General features: G+C 38.9%; 2 protein-coding genes across 2 annotated transcripts in view; both read left to right on the forward strand.

Annotated features, from left to right (window-relative positions):
• Positions 1 to 2773, forward strand: part of rab21 (RAB21, member RAS oncogene family) — a 13782-nt gene extending 11009 nt beyond the window's left edge. Inside the window, exons 5-7 of the mRNA XM_005921110.3 lie at positions 1249 to 1303; positions 1485 to 1573; positions 2066 to 2773. Coding sequence (XP_005921172.1) covers positions 1249 to 1303; positions 1485 to 1573; positions 2066 to 2205 — 284 coding nt within the window. The 3' untranslated portion in view covers positions 2206 to 2773. The remainder of the gene's footprint in view (positions 1 to 1248; positions 1304 to 1484; positions 1574 to 2065) is intronic.
• Positions 2774 to 14401: 11628 nt separating this feature from the next.
• The window catches only part of LOC102314431 (tetraspanin-8), a gene marked incomplete in the record, with an annotated part of 33254 nt that continues 27078 nt past the window's right edge, over positions 14402 to 20577 (forward strand). The window contains 2 exon segments of the mRNA XM_014333254.2: positions 14402 to 17463; positions 17625 to 19716. Coding sequence (XP_014188740.1) covers positions 19657 to 19716 — 60 coding nt within the window.

Raw genomic sequence — 20577 nt, forward strand, 5'->3', positions numbered from 1 at the left:
TGTGTGTGTGTATACGGTGGCCCCTAGACCCAATCAGAGCTAAAAGTGAACCTAAGCACTAAATATTAACTTTTGTGAGGAAGCAAAAAGAAGCTGGAGAGCTTTTAGGGAGCAATGATCAGTGCTTATATCAGTGGAATAAATGACTGTCAGAGTGAAAGTGCTCACTGTAGCTTTGGTTTCAAGAATTTGAATGAATGTCTGATCACATCAGATTTATGAGGAACAATGTGGTTTCTGTCTCTGTTGTGGAACACTGCGAAAGCTCTTCATCCTCATGAGGATATATGAGGATCTGTGGGAGTTCACAATCATTCTGTAATTTCTGGACTCACAAACCTCCTACTGGGAGTGTTCAGGAGTGTGTGGTATATTCCTTGTACAGCTGTAGTGAGAGCGCAGTTGGCATCATGCTCGTTCTCAGTAGGTGTTGCTCTCTGACAGAGCTGCTCTCTGTATGTAGCTATTGTTTGTTTTTCGTTGGTAGTTTTTCTGGACAGAATTTCTCATTTGTTCACAGACGATGTAGTTCTTTAACTTTATTGAGCGGCAACTTCCACCTGACTCTGGGGCGAGGTGAGATGTGAAGTGGGAGGGAAAAGCGTGAGCACCTCCACATCTGAGGTTGTGGTTCTTGGTTGCTGCTCTAAGTGGAGTTCAGTATCTCAGGATATTTTTGAATGTGTGAGCAAAGGAGGGAGCGAGAGCTGTACCAATTTGTTGTTATGAAGAGAGCTGAGTGTGAAAGTGAAGCTGGTGATTTACCGGTCGATCCACATTCCCAGCTCAGCTCTGGGTAGTGACCAAAACAATGAGATGACAGATACAAGTGCCAGAAAACATTTTTGTGACAGCTCTCTTTTAGAGACAAGGTGAGGTGGGGCTCAGAGTAGAGCCGCACCTCCTCCAGATTAAAAGGAGTCAGCTCAGGTGGTTTTGGGCACCTCAACTAGAAGGAGAGCCTGGGGTGGACCCAGGAGCAGGTTTGGGAATGCCTTAGTGCTCCACCGGGAGAGCTAGTGGAAGTGGCTGTGTGCAGGGAAGTCTGAGCATTTCTGCATAGACTGATGGAGACCCGTCCATCATTCGGAGATGTGATTGACTACTTTTGCATGCAACTCTCTGACTGTGTAATGATTATCTTTGGTTGACTACAACTGCTAATCATAGATTATAAAGTATAATGTGATGTGACCTTAAAATGATTCTTAAATTGGGCATTTTACTGAAGGTTTGTTTTCTTTGCAGGTAATAAAATAGATTTGGACAAAGACAGACATGTGTCAGTGGAAGAGGCTGAGAGGTAACAACTGCTGCTTATTAGTCAATAATAATACTTTTATTATTAGTAGAAAATATAATGAAGAAAAATTAAAGTGAGCATCATTATTTTATATTTTCCACGCCGAGCTGCTCAGCTGTGAGCAGCGACGATGTCCTGAGTCTGAGCAAAGTTTAATGGCCACTCTCATGTTCGTGTGCAGTTATGCCGAGTCGGTGGGAGCCAAACACTACCACACATCAGCCAAGCTAAATAAAGGCATCGAGGAACTCTTTCTGGATCTGTGTAAAAGTAAGACCGACAGCATCTTTAATTTTTTTTCACAATACAAAAAGATCAAAGAGCAGCAAACTTTATATTTTTTGGAGGCTTAAGGAACAACTTCTACAACATATTTTTGTTTAAAGCGGACATGATTTATTCTTTAATTATAAAACACATTTTGTTAAATCGCTTGATTTCCTGGCAGCTTGTCCAAATCACATTAGTTAATCACATTAACCATATCCCTAGACATTTTGTCATAGACAGGTGCAGTTCTGTCCAGGATTGGCTGATTAGATGTTTGTGATCACACTAAACAGGTTAACTGAACAAATAGGCCAGTGAGTGAATTCTGTTCATTTGACACAAAGTTTCTGTCAATAATTCTAAGGTTGAAATCAGTGGTGTGCAAACATGTGTGCAGAATTCAAATCCGTAGGAAACGGGGCGTAAAAAAAACCTTTCTTTGAAACTCGGGATCTGACCTTTGACCTCTGAACTGGTCTACTGTGTTTTCAGGGATGATGGAAACTGCTCAGGCTGAGGAGAGGTTGAAGGGCAACGGAGCCAGCCAATCAGCATCAAGTAGGCGGGGTGTACAGATTGTTGATGATGAACCACAGGCCACGCCCGCTGGAGGCTGCTGCTCCTCTGGCTAACACACACACACACACACAAGCACACACACACCTTCTCTCTGTGCTTGCAGACATAATATCCACACACACATTTTCCAGTGTCTGTCGGTCCGCTCTACTGTAATCTGCTGTGTCCATTCAGCGCTGCCTCTGCTGCTAAGGAGCATGGGAAATCATATTTAAATTTGTTTAATCTGTGTTCCCTTCAAAATAAAAGTACCTGGAGTCCTTATGATTAAAAGGAGTGTGTGTTCAGTGATTAAATCACTTTCTTTAATGATAATAACTCCCCATGTTAGTTTGTCGTTGATAAACGTCCATCTGCAGCTGTTTGTGTGTTTGTACTAAACATTATTAATAAAAGACATGAAATCATTCTGAGGACAGAAAGTTGAGTCTCAGGCTTTTAACACAGATTTTTGTTTTTGTGTATTGGGGGAAATAGGGGTTTAACGCACACACACCCAAGCGCACACACATACATATACTACTACCCCCATTAATCTTCATGTTTATCTGAAGCATGTTTTCAAACTAAGAGGAGGAACACAGGACTGGCTGTTTGTGGTGCAGCGGCTCCACCTGCTGGTCAAAAGTTAAACTGCAGTGAATTGGTAAAACATCAAAAATGAGTTTAAATGTTTACTTTCGGATGTTAAAACACTGAAAGAATACAGGGTGTTCTTTTTCATGACACGGCTGTCCAATCCACATTTTCTTTTTTAGAGGAAGACTCACACAAGCGGCTGTAAGACGATGAATATAGAAACTCAGCAGAGTCGGGTCACATAATTGTTAAATGGTGCTGTGCAGAGTGACATCACTTAGGCTACGTTCACACTGCAGGCGAAAGCGCATCAAATACGATTTTTTTTTACCCTATGCGACCCATATCTGGTCATGGTATGATAGTGTGAACGGCACAAATCCGATATTTTCTAATCCGATTTGGGTCACTTTCGTATGTGGTACTGAATCCGATACATATCCGATGTTTCAGAAAGCGACTGCTGTGTGAACGGTCAAGTCGCATTAAATCAGTCTTTTACGTCACTGACACAAGACAGACGCCGGAGAAGCGCCCGAGAAGACATCGCGAACGCTTCCTGGCCATCTGGTGAAACTGCTGGGAAGACTGGAGAAACGTTAAAATTTTATTTGTACTGCATAATCTGCAGATTCTGACAGAAATCTGCAACTATCCTTTGAAGCACCACTCCTCTAAAACAGCAATAAGGATAATTATTAGGTTATTTACATTATTATGTAAATAACAAAATAACTTAAAGCAAAAATTGGGAAACGTAAAGTCCGAAGTCTTTATATTAAGGGCCACCTGTCAAACAATATTGTTTGCTCTGGGTCTAAACAGAGCGCGTTGTGTGTGACGTCTTCTTTTGCGCATGCGGGCCGCTTTGAGGGTTCACACTAGAGCGCGTTTGCTGTCACATTTTATTTGTAGTGTGAACGAGCAGACAAAAAAAACGGATTTGATCAAAAAATCTGAATTGAGCATTAAGACCTGCAGTGTGAACGTAGCCTTAGCCAGGTGGACAAGGACTCTACGGAGCATGCTCTGTGGGTGCAGAACAAGCCCTCCGAGACCTTGAGCCACATTTTAATAGTGAATTTTGTAATTTGATTTAAAGAGGGAAGAAAATGTGTGAAGTCAGATTTTGATCGAAGCAGGAAGCCGTTAAACACATTGCTAAGAAGCAGAACTGCAGTTATAGATTCCCAAAATAAAAATAATATGAAAACAGATGTGTCTAAACTGAATAATAGAAAAGAAACGTGGGAAATGGAAAATTTATTGCTGAAACAGATTCTTGGTTTGTAAAGGAAGTAAAACAATCTTTTGTATTAAAAGTGCTGAAAAATCGAAATGTATTAAAAAAGGCTATTCCTCACATTTAGTCAGTTATTACATTTGATCAGTAATATAGCCAGTAAAATCTCAGAAAAGTGATTAGTGACGTGTTTAAATGACTTACATGTGAAAGTGTAATGATATTTAGAGGTCCTATTGACAGGGAAGAAGGTCTTTATGGTGTAAAGTAACAGTAAATGGCACTTTTGATGATCAAATGATTAGAAATGGGAAATTAAAACATTAAATTAAACATTTTTGTTAAATGAGAGAGCACTGCCTCAGTGTCTCAACTGATTGTGCTTACGTCGCCCCCCAGTGGCAATTCTGAGACAGAAAAAAGGTATTTAATTTAAAATTACTGAAAACTGAAACTCAGTTGAATGTTCACATTAGAGAAACTGGAGTACATGATTCTTTATCTTATTTTTTGAAGAAAAAAAAAAGAAAACCCCATGTTTTAATGGGTTTTACACACACACACACACACTTATTGAATTGATACTGTGCATGTCTGATTTCTGTAACCAAGTTTGTCTGACTTTTCGAAAAAATAAAAAGCACTGACAACGCTGAAAATGTATTCATATTCTCATAGCAGTGATGAAATCTGCCCAAGTTTTCTCTCTTTTGTCTCCGCTGTGAACTACTGATTTTTTTTCCCCACTGCATTTGTCGCTCCAGTCATCTCTGCTCCATGAAAAACATTGTACACAAAAATACATAAAACACAGTGAGTGAATTGGTTCTTGCAGAAGAAGAAGAAAACAAAAATGATATTCTTCCCAAAAAAATAACAGATTGTTTTGGAAGTGTCACTTTTTTTAAACTGCTTGTTTTTTCATCATTTTTTTTTTAGATGAATGATTTGTACCCAAAAGCAATGCTCAGACTTTCGTCTTCAAAGGGTAACCTTTTCCAGTGTTGCACACACTGATATGGAGTCCCAAAGAGCTCAAAATTAACAAATCACAAACTAAACAATATGGCCAGAAAAATGTTGCTACCTATATCACTTTGGTTTATGTTTCAGCTAAAGTTATGAACTCTGCAGGTTGATGTTGGTCTCGGAAAATGAGCTCATTACAAAAAACCCTCCAGGAAACAAACACAGTCAAAGTGAGAGGAAAATACACCCTCAACGCCTTTCAGTTCAAAGGTTTTGCATATCAGGAAATACAAGAACTTCAATAAAAGCAGACAGTTGCTGTTCTGGAGCATTCGGGTGTGTGTTAACAAAATACCTACAAGCATCAACATCAGTCTTTGAAGGGTGAAAAGGTCATCGCCAAACAATTTGACACCCATCTTTGTACACTGAGAAAGACTGTTGCCAGCCAGGTAATAAGTGAAAGTCCCAGTAAATTCAGAACGTGGAGTGTTCAGAGAAACTGAAAAGAAAAACAAGTGCTCCATCTACAGGCCTCAGTTAGCATGTTAAAGGTTATATGACATTACAAATAGAAAAGGAAGAAACAAGCATGTCTGGTTTGGAAGGGTTGCCAGGAGAAAGTCTCTTTTGTCTAAAAGAAATACGACAGCTGCTCAGGTTTGCAAAGTTGCATCTGAGCAAACCTGAAGAGTTCTGGAACAATGTCTTTTGGACAGACGAGACTTAAGCGTTTGGCCATAATGCCCAGAGCCTTGTTTGGTGAAAGCCAGATACAGCATATCAGTGCAAATGACTTATTTCTACTTAAAGCTTAAAGGTAGTGGTGGAGAAGAGTGGACTGAAATTCCTCCAAAACAATGTGAGAACTGATAAAGTCATGCAGAAAACCATTATTTCTTAGTTTATTGTTGCCAAAGCGCATGCTACTGAATCATGGGTGAAGTTATTTCTCACACTGCTTCTACATTTTTGCTTGTTTTTTGTTTTGTTTAAAAAAAACAACAACTCTGTAATATGACATGTTGTTCTTCATCTCGTGATTTTAAAACCTAGAAGACTAGATTTTATTTTTTAAATTAAATACTCATGCATAAAACCTGAGACAGTAAAACATCCTGGATTTACACCAACACCATCTTTAGCTCCTTAGATTTCTCCTTTAACTCCTAATGGACATCCTGATTTTTATGCTGGTGTGTGTGAAAGATAGATGTCATTCATTGGACCCACTTTTTTGTGAAAACAGACTAAATTTAGGAAAAGAAAATAGAAACAACAGAAATCATGACATTCTTTTCTAAGTAAATATGATTCTAAAGGTGCCATTGACATGAACTTTTCACCAGATGTAGGTAACAACCCATCCAAATCCACACATGCCAAAAAAAAATCAAACCTTAGATGTTCATAAATTATGTGAAATGGCATAGTGAAAAAGCACTGAACGCATAAAGAAAGGGAAGTGTAAAAATGCATCGAGTGCCTTGACTCCAGCTGAAATCAGCTGGTTCAGTCCCAACTGATGACCTAAAAAAACTGTCTCATTACCAAGGTGTCACACAATAAACATCTCATAATGGGTAAAACCAACAAGCTCTCTCAAGATCTTCACAACCTTATTGTTGCAAAACTTTTAAACCAGTGAATGTTCCAGTGAGCGCTGTTGGGGCCATAATCCCACCACAACCAGGTGCTCCTCGCAAAACTTCAGACAGAAGTGAAAATAATTATCAGAAGAGTTATCCAGGAGCCAAGGAGCGTTTGTGGAGAGCTAGACATGAAGGTCAGCAAGTACAATTCCAGCGACATGGCCTGTATGCACGCTCAACGCGCAAGACTCCATTGAGGTGTGTTTAAGGTTTACTGAAGAACATTTAACCAGCCTGTGAAATACTAGGAGAAAATAGTCTCATCAGATGAGACCAAAATTAAAGTCTTTGGATGTCATAATACACAAACCATGTTAGGTCAGAAGGCACTGTATGTTGCCTTAGGAACATCAAAACACCGCACCAACTGTGAAGTCTGGAGATGGGAACATCACAGTGTGGGGCTGTTTTTCAACATACCTCAGAGCAGAAACAAACTAAAAATGTTTTTATAGACAACAGTGTTCCCATCACTCCTTCTACTTGTAACATATTCAAACTATATTAGTGGGTGATATTTCAGCTCCGTGTTATCAAGCCAGTTGGAAGCATAATATCAATTTTAATACTATTAATGAAGTTGTTAATAATACAAGTATTAGTTGCTATAGATACAGCATTAAATTCTTAAATAGAGCTTTTATTAGGCCTCCTTGTATGTTTTGAATCAATGAAATTTTAATTGGCATGAGTTAATTTGTCTTTCAAATATGACAAACACTGGGTGTGAGCATTTAAGAAGTGTAATCTTAAATTACAGGGGGTGATGGTGGCATTAAGGGTTTAATGTACGCTTGTGCACACTGGGTCTTTGAGGTTTCAAGGTGAGAATGACTCAGACTCCTGTTTTTCACGTGTGACCTAATCGACTTCAGAGCACACATCTCCACCTGCAAGTGATAAAGTCCCACCTCAGTATCTGGTAATTTCTTAATCTGGGAAGCCCCTTCTAATATGTCTTTATTGGATTCTTTTACAACTGTGTCGTTTTATGTAGTGTCTGTTCTCCAGTGTTTTTTTATATCGAATCAAAGACGTTTAAAATATAAACATCGATTAGTCTTTCTTTAAATATCTTATATAAATATAAAAAAAACTTACTGCACTCTGTAAGTTTATACTCAAGTAATTTTTATATTAACACCACACATTTAGAAAACCAGCAGAGAGTGGGAGTTCTGTAAACGCTATGACCTATTTCTAAGTAACCACTTACAAAAATACAAAAAGATTTAAAAGAATTCTTACCGACCTGCTTTCAACTTCCTCTCGCCTAGGTGCACCTCTTTGTGGTTCAGAAACTGTGATGTGAAAATGATGTCTCCCAGAAATGTTCCTTACCAAAACCTCAACTGCTTGAAGTTAAAGGCCATGACGTCTGCTAACCTTCCTGCAGTCACGAAATGGCAACATGCTTCAAAGAAAAAATCAGATTCATATAGATATACATTTATTTATGTATTACATTTATAAATGATGTAAACTGTACTTAAAAGGTTTACGTGACATTGTTCTAAGATATTTTAGTGCAACAGTATTTGCTATCAAACTACATAACATTTGTTCTTTTTAGACTTCTGATAAAGAAATTAAAGGTAAACAATATCTAGTGTCATATATATCAGTCATCTATAAAGTAACTGAGCACTTTATCAGGAACACTGTATTAAAAACTCTTTAAAAACTCTCACTTGTGATCCTTTTCCACATTACAGGTGACGGCTGCACATCCAAAAAATCAATCACTGCTCAGCCACACTTCAGTTCTGTTTACTGGATTATGATTTGCTAAATGAGTTGATTAAGCCTAACAAACTCAGCGCCATAACTCCCAAACAAATTTGAGATACATTTTTCTTTTTTGAATGATGCTTTTATCATTATTGTGGAAACAGCTGTTAGACTGCAGTAATGTTTGTGTGGCATTTTATTTCCGTGTGAGATGCTCCAGTGTGATGATGTGTGAGTGTTGCTCATTGCGTGTGCTGTTCTTCAAGATATGGCATTCAAACCACTAAGATGATATTAGATCAACCAAAGAAAACTTCACCACCACAGACTGATTCTCTCATACATGCAGATCCAGTTTCCTTTTTAGTTGACAGCAGCGGCATGCGGTGTGGTCTGCTGCATCATTTTCAATGCTGGACATTTTTGTGCATTCAGTGGTGGTTATTTGAGGACACTGCTGTGTTCAGCTTAGAGACGGCACGATACCACCTTTTTATGTCTGATACCGATATCATAAATTTGGATATCTGCCGATACCGACATGAATCCAATATAGTGTTTTTTAATCAATAAAACTGTTTTTTTTTATATCTTGCTGCATTTTGTATAAGTTCATACTAAAGTTTAAAAAAAAAACAACAACAATAAAGCTATTCTGTTATACCTGTATGCAAAAAAAATAGTTCATAGTTTCACAATACTAATCAATCTAATAAACTTAAACCTACACCATCCTCCCTATTCTGGTATTTTAAAGAGTACTTAGTGGAAATATTAAACAACCTAACTAATAGGGTTCCAACTCCCAGCAACAAAAAAATAAATAAATAAATTAAAAAAAGGGAACCACCCTCCACCTCTCAATGCTTAATCGACATAATCAACCTTAATTGGAAGCAGTGTGGAAAAAATTGCACAGAAACCAATTATTTTTCAAAAATAATTAAATAGATTCAACATCTTTCTTCAACAGAATTGCAGACTGCATAGCCTTCCCAAAGTACTATAGCTTACTAGGGCAGCGGTCCCCAACCCCCGGGCCTCGGACCGGTACCGGTCCATGAGCCGTTTGGTACCGGGCCGCGAGAGTTGAGGCTCAGGTGTGAAATGTATAGTTTTCAGGGTTTTAATCGGTTTTCAGCGTTATTTTGTTATCATTTTTATCGTTTACTCGGTTTTCCTTGGTCTTTTCACGTGTGTTATGAATAAATCTTTTTTTCGGTACCAGTACTAGTTTTATTTTGTTGTATTTATCCGCGACACCTTAAAGGCCGGACCATGAAAATATTGTCGGGCATAAACCGGTCCGTGGCGCAAAAAAGGTTGGGGACCGCTGTACTAGGGTATATTAGACTTAATAGTTACTATATACAGTAATGGACTTCTATTCATTTTACATCAAATTAAAACTTTGGGTGTAAGATTCAGATAATTATTTAATAAAAGCTAGACATGTTAAATGAGAATAAGAAAGAAAAGTATGTCTTTTTGGCCCTTTTCCCTGTTAATGCCCTACCTGCCCCCCTGGCTAAACTTTGCTAGATCCGCCCCTGCACAGTTACCAGCCGTCAGCTACATAAAAAAAGGATCCTGGTGTAGAAAGTAATATTAAATAAATTCTAACAACAGCTTATCAAGCTTAAACGTGCTGCTGTTGTTCAGCCGCTGGTTTCCTCTTTCTGGTGCGAAGTGGGCCAAAAACAAAGAAGAGAGACGGACTAGTGACAGAAAAGTTTCACGTTTCAGTTTCACGATTGAAGTAGCAGCAGGAGAGGGAGGGAGAGAAAGGCAGTCGCTCCATATATCGGTTAAGCTTAACGTGGGAATGCTTTACAAACATTCAGAGGTGAACTTACGCACTTGCTTTACTTCTCTCTGGGATCACTTCCTCGGAGATGAAATGCCGGGGTGTTAGCGAAGCTCCAAATGCTCAACCAGACCACCAACAGTTCTCGCGCCACAGCCGTTCAATGACATGATGCATACTGCTCCAACATGCTAGCGTTATGAGGAGAGTTATGGTGTGTCGCAAGTTTTGTGAGGTGCTTTTGTGATATTTAATGGATTGGATTACATTTTTTATTTCTCTCCGATATCCGATCCAGTAATTTAGGTCAGTATCGGACCGATACGTAATATTGGATCAGTCCATCTCTTGTTCAGCCGTGAATTCTTTTTGTACAGATGCAGAGCAGCACATACAGTTGCGTCTTGCAGATTCTAAACTTCCGCACAGTTTTCTCACAGTGTGACAAACCAAAAAAAACAACCAAAAAAACAATCCAGCACACAACCACTGAAAGCTCACACCTACCTGCAGCATGAGAATACAACACCTCGTCTGTGGGTGTGTTTTTTTTTGTCACATTGAGTTTCGCTGTGATAAAAAAATTTCACATCCTCATGAATGTGCCTTTGGTTGTTATTTGGACACCTTGACCTATTTACTTCTTAAAACTATGTTGGTGTATGAGTAATATATAATGAATACATTGGCTAGTATTGCGATGGAGCCAGTGTTTTGATCCTGAATATGACCAGCACGTGGTGCTGCTAACTGAAAAACTAACGCACCACCTCAGTGTAATCGATTTATCCTGTTGACTAGTTCACAAAACCAAGTAGTCTTTAAGTTCCAGAGAGACAACAAAAAGTGTTTGTGACTAGAAAGCAAGTCAACAGATTTGCCTCACTCTATCATTTGAACTATTGAGGTCACCTGAAACAAGATGTGAGTGTGGTTAGAGGCACCTGTGAATTGATCTCAGTACTGCATAGTGGGTGACAGACGGTTGGTGTCATAAACCAGACCCTCTGTTCAAAGATAGTCATTCACAGTGGACATAGATGGCTTCTTCCACTCCTCTTTCAGACTATCTGTCTTCTCTGTCCAAAATGTGAACATTGGCATCCTCGAAAGAGTGACCTTTGTCCTTTAGATGCAGGTGTACTGTCGAGTCTTGTCCTGTCAAGTTGGCTCTTCTATGTTGTGCTTTGAGTTTATGAAGTTGCTGTTGGTTTGGTTTGGTTTCTGGTCAGGTTGTCAACATAGAACAAAAGTGCAACGATGTTTTCGGTGATGCTGCTAGCTCTGCTAACAGTCAGCTGACAGTGTACCGAGCTCACAGTCTCGGTGTTCCAGTCTAACTGGGTTTTTTTTACGTTAACCAGTTAGATATGTTTACATATTCCACTCTCCATGTTCCAGATGCTTAGACAAATGCATAGATGCATCAATATTATCTTCAGACAACAATGAAGGAATAATGATTTTAATTAAAATTTTGCCTTGTCTTGTGTCTCCATGTTTCTGTAAATAACAAGCCAACATTTTCCTCACGGCACCACTGACCAGCTTGATATTCCCTCAGTTTACATGCATACAGTACTTCCTGCTCACCTGTCAGCTGTTAAACACCTGCTGCTGATTCTGGAAACACATCACCTGGTGATAGTTGCAGTTTAACGAGGGCAACTGCTCAATATAACGCAAATTTGTGCACAAATTAAGTAGACCTAAATGTAGTTTGTTTTCTGAGCGCAAAAGTGCTGGAGCTTGTGTTTCTCTTAGAGTGACTGATGTGGGTTAAAGATGACAAACAGGATTTAAAAGGAGGAGATGGACACTACAGAGCACTTTATCAGCGGCTGATATCCGGTTACCAGCACACAGCTTCGCTGAGTTTTAGCAGTCAGTGTCAAGTCAAAATGTATTTCTATAGCAATTAAAATTATATTACAAGGCCAAATGAAAGTCAAACTAATTTGCTTCAGTAGATGTTAAACACTGGACATAATTCATTCAGGTTCTGTTGGGTAACGTTTAGTTCACTTTTTTATTTACAACTGAGAAAATCGGTTTGGCTCAGATTAAAGTTAAGTTTCATTACTGCATAATTTTACTGAAGTTTAATGTCTGACTGGAGCACATTTTGGACTGAACCATTCACTTTTCTTTAACTGGTGTTCATTTTTGTTATTTGTGGATTTTTTAATCGTTTATAATGAGTTGAAAGTACGATAAGTTCTATCTTCCTTTAGCTTGAACTTTTTGTGCGATGGTTTGCATCTTCCCCCGCCTGTTGGGTGCTACCGCAGGTTCCTTTAACGGTAAAAAACATTTCGTCAACATTGTTGTGTTTGTTGGGGAAAAAAACTTACAAACATACAGTACAGCACTTCAGAGTCACACTGCCAGCAATCAAAGATTTATATAAATTTGACAAGCTGAATGCATTTTTTACAGGACAGAAGACACAGAACGGAGGAGATTGATTGACAGTGGTCTACAGCCGATCAGGACACAGAACACAATGCAAACAAACAAACAAAAAAGCATGCAAAATTGCACAAAAAAATCCACGAAACAGCGAGGCCGCAAAAGGTGAACCAGGTTATAGCGAGGGACCACTGTAATTGACTTTTGTCTTTGGTTTTCTATTTGTATTTTTTGCTTGTCTTGATATTACATGTTATATTTTTTTCTACTCTTTTGTCCGTTTTCATAACTTTTTATTGCTCCTGTGACAAGTGAATTTCCCCAAGAGGAATCAATGGAGTTCTTATTTTATCTTATCTGTGTCATGTCTGCGGTGGCAGAGGAATTATAGAAGAATGAGGACCCAAGCTGACTGGAGGATGTTTTGAATGGAAAGCGAGCCTCTGGTCTGGTAAAATGGAGGGCCAGGAGTGACAAAATAAATCAATTAAATACGCCATTAAATAAATAATACATCTTTTATTAATTACTAACATTTGAATGAATGAATTAAATCAATATTTAAATAATTTATTAAATGCCTATTCATTCAATTTAAAACATTTAATCAATTATTTCTTTATTTCAATTTTTATTTAATTAATGACACATTTAATTATTTAATTATGTATTTATTTATTTCATTTTGGCAGTCCTGACCCTGTGGCTTTGTTCTTGAATTAATATTATCTGTCAGCCTCACCCATCAAAGTCAGGAGGCGAGGTTAATGCTGATTGAGTCAAAACCATTGCTTTGGCCTGGTGGCGTTTCTCAACAACAACTATGAACATGTTGAAAATAACTGAACCGTGCTTTGAAATACCCTATTACCCCTTTAAAATTGTTTTAGCTGAAAATGTAGCAGTTTAATCTTCAGATATCTGGTTGGTTTGTCCTATTTCCAAAAGTGCTTCAATGATTTTGGAGATGTCTGCCCAGCCCAGTCACATGGCAAAGCATGTGATAGACCCACTCGCCTATTAAACCGCAGACAACTGCCATACACAACTGGTAGACAACTGTCCTAAAACTCTGCTGACTGTCACCTTGTCATGATCTGCGTGGCAGATCGTCTGGAGGAGGAGGATGAACCCAAACGCAAGCATGGACAATAGCGTAGTTGTGAGAAAATTTATTAACAATGAAAGGCAAAATAAAAACCAAAGCGGAGCATTGCAGGGAACTATGCAAACAAAAACCTAAACTGGGAACAGCTACAAAATAACAATGAAAAGAACAAAAACCTGCAATGAGAAACTTGAAACATGAAAACCTGAGGTGTGAAACCTTGGAACATGGAGAAACACACGGCAGAAATACAGGGGTGGACACACAGACGAACCCGCGACTACAACAACTGGGAGCCTCGACCCAGTGACGAACCTCAAAGTGGTAATCTTGCAATGTCTCCAACCACCGGGCTAGCTGTCCCTCCGGTTCTTTAAAGCTGAGCAGCCAAGTGAGGGACGCATGGTCTGTGCACAGGAGGAACTTCTTCCCGTAGAGCTGGCGATCGTGGCTCAAGAGTTCAGTTATTTTTAACATGTTCGTCTTGTAATCGGAAGGTTGCCAGTTCGAGCCCCGGCTCAGACAGCCTCGGTCGTTGTGTCCTTGGGCAAGACACTTGCCACCTGTTGCCTACTGGTGGTGGTCAGAGGGCCCGGTGGCTCCAGTGTCCGGCAGCCTCGCCTCTGTCAGTGCGCCCCAGGGCGGCTGTGGCTACAATGTAGCTGCCATCACCAGTGTGTGAGTGTGTGTGTGAATGGGTGGATGACTGGATGTGTAAAGCGCTTTGGGGTCCTTAGGGACTAGTAAAGCGCTATACAAATACAGGCCATTTACCATTTACTAATTTAAAGTAACTTACCCAACACTGATGGTTACATGCATTCATTGCTAAGAACTTCGCCACACACTAAGCGTGGGCTCATCTTCTATGCCACTCCAAAAAGAATCCAAACTTGATATAATTCAAATCATATTTCCTCACTGTTTTGTAGTGGTGCAACGGATCAAAACTCTCACGGCTCGGATCGGATCACGGTTTTAAGTCATGGATCAGATCAATTTTCGGATCAGTAAAAAAAAGAAAAAGACAAAAATTGAACATTTACTTTTTTACTTATTGAAGTATGTTTTGCCTGTTAAAAACATTAAACTCTAGGCTCAGTCCACGCAATTATTAAAAAAAAATTATGGTACAATATAGGTCAGTATAGGGCTTTGTATCTACCACTCAATTCAATTCAATTTTATTTATAAACCGCCAAATCACAACAACAGTCGCCTCAAGGTGCTTTATATTGTAAGGTAGACCCTACAATAATACCACTCATTATATCGCACTCCAGTGTGATATAATGAGCGGTCACGGTCACGTAGCTTTCCGTTGACCTGGAGGTCCACCCATTTGTATGGGTTAGGGCAATAGAAGATGCCTGGGACAGTTCAGCCATAACTTAAATCTTTTCCTGCTCATACATGCCTGGAATGATCTTGCCACTAAAGTGGATGCGCAACGGGATATCATAGCATGGCTCAAGCATCTTCATCATAGTTTAAACCCCTTGTTTTGGACAATGGAATACGGCCTCCCATCTGCAGCTAAACACCCCAGTAGCTTTTGTAATAGCTTTAGCCCGGTCGGACTGGGCAGGAAAGGGCTGCTTAAATACCGCAAACTCCTCTGCTCATCCACCTGGATAGCTAGCGCTGGCCATAACTGTCACTTGACAGACCCACCACGTGCACCATACACATACTTTTTTTTCCTTCTTTTTCGAATCTTCGGATCATGTGCGTGCCGAACCGTGGAGTGGGATCGGATCAACCGTAATCCGCTGCACCACTACTGTTTTGCATCATTTGATGCTATCACGTACCATAGAACTTTCACTGGTACTGCAAATGTTACTACTAGCACCTCTGCTGGGTTCATTGTCATCGACTTCAGTTTCTGATGTACAGGTCAAAATATTCACTACAGTTCTCCTTCTGATACTAAAGCCAGGATTGCATCACTTTTGCACCATCATTTTTCATTCCTCCACTTGCCATCACGACTTACATTGTCAACCCTTTTAGCTACCAGTTAGGCTGGCCTAATACGCTTGCCTATTGGCTGATATAAAAATGAATATATCTTTTTAAAAAGACAGGCAGGGCCTAGTTTAAACTCAATTTCCGTTATCTTGCGGTAAAGAATTTATAAAGTATGTACATGTTATGGGGTGGGACAGAAAGAGACTGACTGTGGGGAGTGAGCATGGGAGCCGATCTGAGCTGGTGTAAGCTAAGCAGGCTTGGAGGGCACGGGAGGAGGAAGAATGCTGCTGAATGGAGAAGTTGGTCTAGTGAGCCGCAAGAAGTGGAGGTACACTCTTGGTGGAAAGTAAGACTGATGGTGGATGCATTCCACAGGATAGAGAGATGTCAACCGTTTGTTTGGAACACGGAGCAGCGGCAGGCCGAGCTTGAAGCTCTGCCCTTGCGGGGTAAGTCCTGATCTGATAAAATTGCTCCTTCTGTTTATATGGGCTTCCCCAGATAGCAAGACGACATTGAATTAATGTTGATTTTTCATCCGATCCGTCGTTACGGTCAGGGTTGAAATGCCAATGTTGTAACAACATTGAAATACTGTGGTAAACCGACGGTCTTACTATAGGGACATTGTAATGATGTTGATTTACCGTTGTTTTTTTGTCATTGATATTTGATCTATTTGTAGTCGACCAGGTGGCAACAACAACATCGAGAAAATGTCTATTTATAGTTGACCATCATTCCGCGCCGGTCACCATCAAAAAGCCATTGATTTGTAGTTGAGCGTTAAATTGCATTGCAACTGAGCGGGTATAAAGTACCGGAGAAAGTAGAATTATTGTTCTTTTGTTATCAATGATTTCTGGTCGAGTTCACCAGCTTTAAAAAATCGTGTCGACGTGCAATTTATGTATAGTTGACTGGGAAATTACAGCAGCGATCACTTGGACTATTCCACAGCACCCCTCTCACAGTGGTACATCCCTCCAGGTAACCAAAACTTTAGACTCAGTTCGAATGCTCACGCGGCATGCCCACGTGACTGTACGTTGCATGCTCACCTAACTTTACGTTGCATGCATACATGACTTTCCGACACAGCTTTGCAATCTCCCCAGCATGCAGTCTGATGTCGATGTCTTCCCTATAGATGGTATGCTTTTAAAATAGTTTTAAAGCTGCATCACAATGTCATTGTACTCTTATCTTCAAAACACCAACTCCTGAATGTCATCTTGTTGTGATTTTTTTCCTGTAGATTCCAGAGACTCTGTGAGGCCACTATTACAAGGCAAGTTTGAAAATCTTGGAATTTCACAGTTTACATGGTATAAATGGTAAATGGCCTATATTTGTATAGCGCTTTTACTAGTCTCTAAGGACCCCAAAGCGCTTTACACATTCAGTCATCCACCCAATCACACACACATTCACACACTGGTGATGGCAAGCTACATATACAAATATCAAATATATGTGACAGGCAAAAAATAGTAAACACTTTTAGCAGTTACAACAACTAATATTTGAATGCAGAATGTTACACCATCACTTATGGATATATTCGTTTTTCGCCTCCCACTGCTTAAGCCATTAATCTTTCTAGAATTGTTCTCTGAAACAGATGCGACCTCACAAAAAATGTTAACGATGCTGTCAGACCTGACCAGAGCAGTTAACAAACTCCGTGAGGAGGTCAGAGCCAACCGCCATCCCTGCTGCAATGAATCTGTAGATGCTGGGGTATTGCCTCTGGATTTGCCTTTGCACAACATTGAGGAGCTAAACAATGCAGGGGCAGCCCTTCAATCACCGGAGGCAAATAAGGCAATGGTAAGTATATAAAGGTTATGTACACTTTGTAACTATAAAGTGTAATAGCTATCAGATTTGATTAAAATACATAACATGCCTGTTGATTAAACACACAAGCACTTGCGTACACATTTAAGACATGAGACACGCTAATTCCAGCTCTTAAAATGTGTCTATAGGTGAGGCGCTTTGCCTTGATTGGAGGGACCACACTGGAGGTGCGAGTCTGCCGCACCGCCAAACGAGCTGGCCTCGGTACTCAACTGGGCAGGGAAAAAAAACAAGGACCAGACAGCAAAAAATGGCATTTAAAGAGACAGCGCTGTGCAGATGCATATTTGGTAAGTTTTATCATTTATTGTAGTTTTATGAGCCTAAAGTAAACAATAAAGGGATCAATTGATGTGCTGGGTGTGTTTCACATTTCCTATGTCCGGTTTTTGCTATATTACTTTGTCTTTCTTAATAACAAGACTTTCATGTCCGGTTAATCTGGAGATGGAGTCTTTGGTCTTCGGCTTGTTTTGTCCTCGGGTTGTACAGTTTGTACAGCCCAAGGACCCCATGTTTATTTTTTTTTTAAAGGATTCACGGCACACCATGCCAACACATATCACATTTTCAGCTCATAGCTCTTTGGGAATCAAATGCAGCAGTTTGCTGATTTCTGCCTCGTGACTTTCAAGTTTATCAGCCTAGGAATTTACATACTTTCTCCCTGCTGGGGACAATTAACAAGAGCTTATTCATGTGCTCTAATTCACTTTTTTTGTCTTTTTTTTGTGTGTGTGTCTATTTTTGTCCTAGATGGCCTGACGCAGCAGGTAGGGGCAAACTCTATGTCTGAGTTTGTCTTTGCTCAAGCAGTCCAGAAATGGCTCAGATACACTCCGGATTGTAAAAATTAAAAAGTGACGTGAAACATGGAAATCTTAATAGGAAACTTTGTCTTTTAATAAAATATTTTGCAAATGATACATGTCTATTGACCTTTTTTTGTTTTTTTGTTTTTTTTTTCTCTGTGACATGATGTCTGATGCTTTCTGTTTTTAGAACTGACTATTGACATGATACATTGTGAGACATTATTTAACATATAAAGGGTGTCCAATTTGAGGAATAAGTACAATTATGTGTTTAGGTGGTTTAAATATGATGGAAACATGTAGTAGTTTAGTATTGATTAAAATACCTATAAAGAATGGTAGATTTCCAGTCATGATTTACAGTAACTGCTGTTTCAATAAAAAGCAACTGTGCGAAAGAAGTGGAAAATCAACATCATAGTTCAACAGTGTTTCAATATTAGAATCTGACATTGTTTCAATGTCAACAGTATTAGAAAATATAGCGTCGAATCAATGTCAGCTTTCAACATTGATTCAATATCAAAAACTGACGTTTCAATAACAATAAAGGGTGCAAGTGTAACGTTAGGTCAACGTCACACCTCAACGTTGATTCAATGTTTCCTTGCTATCTGGATCCCTTCTAGTGCACACCCATGACATATACAATTATTTAATCCTAACAAAAAAATATTGGAGACTTCCCACGTACCACCAGACGTAGGTGGTACACGTATTACAATTTGAGAACGACTGCTATAGTAAATGTTGTGTGCTTTAACCTCTCTAGGCCAAGTGTTAAACTGATGCAAAATAAACTGAGCAGCCACAGTGAATCAAGCGAAAAGTCCTTGCCATTTTAGATGAAGTGAAGGAGACTCAACTGGTTCATAGCAAGATGTTAAATGCCTTGCTGAAGTAGAAAAATTGATTTAGTTGCATAATTCCTTGAAGGGGTGGTTTTACCTCTCAAAACCCAAGACGATGTTGAGGCTCTTAATGGAAGACTGGAGGACTGCAGTCTTATCTCTGCTGTATTACGTTTACTCCCCCCCATTCTGTTTGCCAGTGTTCTTTATACAGTAGTCAGAAATAATTCTTTGATATGTTTTTTTCTTTCAGTTTTTGTTTTGCTTCCTGTTATTAAGTTCATGAGAACTAAAGCATGTTTTTTTTTCTAACTGCATGTGTTTTATGAGGTCTTACTATAGATGTGAGGGTTTGTCCTCAGAGAAGCCTTTTGTGTTTCACTTCTGCGTCTTCCTGAATTCACATTCACTCTGTGTGTTCACAAACGGCAGAAAAGCTGCACATTCTTACACTCTGGGTTACAACCTCACTGCATCACCTCTAAAAATTGAAGATGGGGAAAATTAATGGATGTCTCAAGTGCATTTTTGTCTTCTTCAATGTGCTTTTTGCAGTAAGTGGAATCTTTATTTTTTTGTTTTTAGGATTTCATTTTGATGATTGATTTATTGATTTTCGTTATTATTTATGTTGAAGGAAAGAGAGAAACTAAAAGGATTTATTTTTCACAAGTTTATTTAAAAAAAAGAAAATTGTTCACTTCAGTTTTATTTATGTAGCACCAAATCACAAGAACAGTTGCCTCGTGGCACTTTACATTGTAAGGTAAAGACCCAACAATAAGACATACATGCGGAAATGGAAAAACTCTTTTCAGCGTCCTCATATTTTAATCTAACTATGAACCACTGAAGCCTTTTTGTCTTTTACCTTACTGGTGAAGCAGTGCTGCAAGATATAATGATTAAAAGACTGGGCAGTTAGAAGAAGCTGTTTTTCCATAATTTAGAACAAATAAATAAAGATTTATTTTTAATGCTTAGCACACATATTTCCTACTATGTTTTATTAAAATTACATTTACATTGCTTCTAGCAATGAGCACTCTGAGAATTTTTTTCTTCTTAAGCATATATTCTAAAGTAAAACACTGAGTGCAAAAGTATACATACATACATACATATATATACATACATATATACATATATATATACACACACACACACACACACACACACACACACACATATATATATGTATATATATATTAGGGGTGCAACGATACACAAAATTCACAGTTCGGTTCGGTTCGATACTTTGGTGTCACAGTTCGATATTTTTTCGATACAAAAAAATGTTCATGCCTTTTTTAATTTGTAATTTATTAAGATTATAAATATTTATTTTAACTCAAAAATACAGTTTTTAAATGAAATGTTGCTGAAACAACAAAATAATAAAAGAATAAAAGAGT

Source organism: Haplochromis burtoni, unplaced genomic scaffold (assembly GCF_018398535.1).
Source record: "Haplochromis burtoni strain Fernald_Lab_line unplaced genomic scaffold, NCSU_Asbu1 Contig_44, whole genome shotgun sequence".
NCBI lineage: Eukaryota > Metazoa > Chordata > Actinopteri > Cichliformes > Cichlidae > Haplochromis > Haplochromis burtoni.